Source organism: Ziziphus jujuba, chromosome 9, assembly GCF_031755915.1.
Source record: "Ziziphus jujuba cultivar Dongzao chromosome 9, ASM3175591v1".
Taxonomy (NCBI): domain Eukaryota; kingdom Viridiplantae; phylum Streptophyta; class Magnoliopsida; order Rosales; family Rhamnaceae; genus Ziziphus; species Ziziphus jujuba.
This window is the reverse complement of record NC_083387.1, coordinates 8,013,782-8,018,169: the sequence shown is the minus strand read 5'-3', so window position 1 is coordinate 8,018,169 and position 4,388 is coordinate 8,013,782. Positions and strand designations below refer to the sequence as shown.

Below are 4,388 nucleotides of genomic sequence, written 5' to 3'. Positions count from 1 at the left end.
GCGGAAGCCTGATCGATATTGAATAAAGCATGCGATAAATTATGTCATTATCCATAGAGATTTTACTAACTTTTTGCGCTGAAGGATCTATGTGTGGACACACCCAATCACTAGAAAAGGTTCCAAGGTATTATTTTAGTACGTAAAAAAAAAAAAAATCCATCTGAAGGCTCTTTAGAAAGTAAAGTAGTCTATATATAGACTCCAAACCCTAGCCTCTCAGGATTTCCTAATTACCTTGGACCCAACAGATAGGCCACACTTGTCTTTATTAATGGGCTCTGTCACTTTATTAGCTAGCTTGGGGATCCAACGGCCACTGTTATTTAAGGCTTTTGATCAATGATTTAGATTACTTCTGGAGCATAAATCTAACACTACAATGTTATCCAATACATTTTTTTTTGAAAAAAAAAAAAAAACTTGTAATCTTGTTTGATATATTTAATGTTGTCAATTGCAGGAGTCACACCAAACTCGCTTATCAAAAGCGAGCTCACATTATGCATGCTTGAGTCCTGCCCACACACCAAGGCTGTGGATTGGATCACATATAAATGAGAGGATTGAATTGGATTGGAGTGAAATGGGTTAAATATATTTAGTCCTTACATTGATTTATTATAATTTTAGATTAGAAGATAAGATATGATATATTTGATAAAATAGGGGGTTTATAATAACCAAAAAGGGAGAAATCTGACCACAAAAGCTATCAGAAGACCCCATCTAGCAGCTAGGTGAGCCAATTTATTGTTGTTTCCTGGGGTCCAAGCAAAAGTTACAGAATTGAAAACAGGATACAATTGTAATATTTTCTTGATGAAAACATTTGCAGAGCATTGGAAAGAGTGAGACCTCGGATTGTTAAGACCTTGAACAATGCTTTTGGCGTCACTTACGAACAAAACATATCGGAAACCGTCGGTAAAGGCGCGAGACAAAGCCCTAAAGTTGCAGCAGCTTCAGCAGCTTCTGCAATATCTATCCTCTCTTTCCAAACTTCAACTTTAAGAACTTCGCCAACATGGTTCCTCACTACAATACCGAGGCTAGCGAAATCCTTCCCTATCAAAGCGTCCGAGTTAATTTTGATGATCCCAAAAGGGGGAGGGGACCATGTGGTTGCTTGATTTCCAGTGGGGACTGGCTGGTTTGCTGGGGTAGGCCTGGTCATACAAAAATCTTCAAATTTTCTGTTAATGAGCCTGACTTCATCTTCCAGAGAACTTCTTTTACCTTCACAAACGAGCTTATTCCTGATTTTCCAGATACTCCAATATAATCACCGCATACAGAGTAAAACCGTCGTTCTACGAGGATATAAAAATACATTTTTAAATAATAAAAGTCAAGTTTAAAAAAGACTCCATTAACTTAAAAAAAAAAAAAAATCCAAATACAATATAAACGAATTTAATCAATAAATTTGATGGTTCACATCAACAGGATGTCTAATGGTGAAGAAATCTGGCAATCCAAGGGAAAATCAAAGAAAAAAAAGATGACTTTATCTTCTTCACCATGTGAACAGCCACGTTTCAAGCTTCCATACGCGGCTTCAATTTGACCTCTTTCATCTCCATTAAAATCAACTCAACTACGAATATATATATATATATATATAATACTAGTTCTGAAATACAGGCTTGGAAATATTTAAATGCAAGCAAATCAGAAAAATTCAGAGGAAAGGATTGGAGTTTGACGATATTATTTGAAATTCTTCCAAATGGCGAAAACCATGGGGCATTGTCGATGACAACGTTATCGAGGAAGAGGAGTGTATGGATGTCGGAGTAATTCTGGAAGTGGTTGGGAAGACGAACGACTCTGTTTAACTTTGTATCCTGCGATTGTGGGATAATGATAACCCATACATACTTTCTGAGGAGAATTGATCCGGTTGTGGAGGGGATAAAGATGTGGGTCCGGATTTTATAATCCAACGGATATACAGCACCAAATAGGAGATGAGGATATTATCCCACAACCCAAACAATGCCGAAATCAGATGTTAAGTGTCCCGGAGGTGGCCGGCTAAAATGTTGGGGAATTTGGTCCAATATTTTTATTTTAAAGGTCTTAATGATTTATACCTCTTAATTCATCAAATTTTTTGTTTTATCTTTTTATTTTTTAATATTTCTAAAATATCTTTATATTAAAATTATTTTTTTTTTATTTTTTTTGGTTTTTTTTTCTTTCACTGTCGAAAAGCTCCTGCAAAGTCTGCTCCTGTAAAGTTTACTCCTGCAACCTAGCTACTCTCTTCTCTTTCATCAACGTTTACTTCTTCTTTTTTTCCTTCCTTTCTTTTGTCTTTTCCTCACTTTTTTTTTTTAGTTTATTTTTTGTTTACTTTCTTTTTCACCACCTCTGTGCAATATCTTTTCTCCTATCAAAACCCACCAGCTCTTCTTTTCTCCTTCATCAATATTTTACTTTTTTTTTTTTTTTTTGTTTCTTCTTCCTTTCTTTTGTCTTTTCCTCATTTCCTTTTTTTGTTTCTTTCTTTTCCACCACCTCTTTGCAATATCTTTTCTCCTATCAAAATCTAGCTCTTCTCTTCTCCTTCATCAACATTTTATTTGTTTTTTGTTTTTACTTCCTTTCTTTTGTCTTTTCCTCACTTCTTTTTTTATTTTATTTTATTTTTTTTGCTTTTCTTTTCCACCATCTCTCTACAATTTTTTTTTCCCTATCAAAACCCTAGATTTCAAGAAAAAAAGGGGAAGACCTAGAAAATATGGTCCTAATGGGCCTGTTTCTTTGGGATTGTCACCCATGTTTGCTCCTTCTTACCTCACACACGGTTCAACCACATCTTCTCAGAAACAGAGTAGGGGCGGCCACCTAGGACCGGAATGAAACAACATCAGCTATGCTTGGTAAACTTTGCAAATTTTGTCAATTTTTCGACTTCACCTTTGCTCTTCTCTCTTTTTCTTCATGATTTTTGGTGATTTATATGCAATATATAGGTTTAATTTTTAAGTTGCAACTTTCATTTACTTTATTTCTTTGGATGTTTGTTACCATCTCGTGCTTGTTTAATTAGTGTTTTAAAATTCTTTTTGGTGGACCTTTGTTAGATATGAAAAATGTCCCATGAAACATGACTGATTTAGGACAAATATATCCTAACATGTTTAGGGGCTGTGAAATAGAATCATATGCAGAGGAAGAAAGGTGGCTTTATGTGCTAATTTTATGGATATTTGTTTCTGCATATATTTTAAAGTCTGTGGATATCTTTTTCAAATTTTCTTTTGTTAAATTCCTTCTTGGTAGATGATTGGATGAATAGCGCGGTTGGAATAGCATTTGCACCTCATGTAATTATTGTCAGAATTGGAGAGATATGTTATGTATTTTTATGGTAAGCTTTAGTATGAAGCACAGACATATTACTGCAAGCAATGATGCTATGTTATTTTTAGGGTATAGAATGTTCTTTGCTATGTTATTTTTAGGGTATAGAATGTTCTTTCTTAGAGTTAAAAGTTTGTATGATTAATTGAGTGTTCTGTTATTTCTTATGCTTATAGAGAATGAGAATTTGTATCTCTATGGACTTCCAAATGAGACATGGGAAGTTAATCTACCTGTTGAGGAGGTGCCTCCTGAGCTTCCAGAACCAGCCTTAGGTATAAATCATGCTAGGGATGGGATGCAAAAGAAGGATTGGTTGTCACTAATTGCAGTTCACAGTGATTCATGGTTGCTTGTTGTTGCTTTCTATCTTGGTTCGCGCTTTGGTTTCTATTATGGATTAGTTTACTCATTTTAGGTGAAAAGAAAAGAAAAAAAAAATAGTCAATGCAATTGTTAAACAAATATTTATTTTAGAGCACGTTACCCTTTTCCGGTGCTGTTTCACATATAATAGTGGAATTGAGTGCCCAATTCATACTGAAAACTTCTTGTATTGTGAGAGCAATCATATGCTATCTTTTGTATATATTTTGTATATTTGAGCTTTGTTGGTTGACTGGAAAAACACATTATAGATGCTCATTTACATTCACTTCGCAAACATTTTGATTTTGTTTTCAAAGCATTGACTACCTGTAACACATAATGTATGTTTGAGCAACTTTGACTTTTATACAACCTTTTGTATGTCAAAGTTACCTTCTTAAAGGAAAGCTCAATGTCTCAAAAGAAAGCTATATATTCTATTGTATTCTTTCTCTTATTTAATTATAATGCTAAATTCCAAATTTTGCTTCCAACATATCTCTGTAACTTTAATAAAGATTGTTGACCTGTAGCTCTTCGTAGTGTGAAAAAATAAATATTTATTAGCCTTTTGAGACATTGAGTCAAGACTTTGTTGTCTGTAGTTGTTACCATTTATTTAGTTTCATCTATCTTCAGTTAGA

General features: G+C 34.1%; 1 protein-coding gene across 2 annotated transcripts; it reads left to right on the top strand.

The window, feature by feature from the left end:
* The first annotated feature begins 648 nt into the window (after positions 1-648).
* On the top strand, positions 649-4,039 carry LOC107426650 (PHD finger protein Alfin1). 2 transcript variants are annotated; one of them, XR_009634277.1, is made up of 3 exons: positions 649-2,082; positions 2,221-2,891; positions 3,552-4,039. XR_009634277.1 is itself a non-coding variant. In XM_048461758.2 (2 exons), the coding sequence occupies exons 1-2, from the start codon at positions 2,885-2,887 to the stop codon at positions 3,791-3,793; spliced, it is 249 nt and encodes an 82-aa protein (XP_048317715.2). In that variant the 5' UTR covers positions 2,474-2,884; the 3' UTR covers positions 3,794-4,039. The 2 variants fall into 2 exon arrangements, 1 of the variants encoding a protein (XP_048317715.2); XM_048461758.2 differs by lacking the exon at positions 649-2,082 and having other exon boundaries at positions 2,474-2,891.
* Positions 4,040-4,388: the final 349 nt, after the last annotated feature.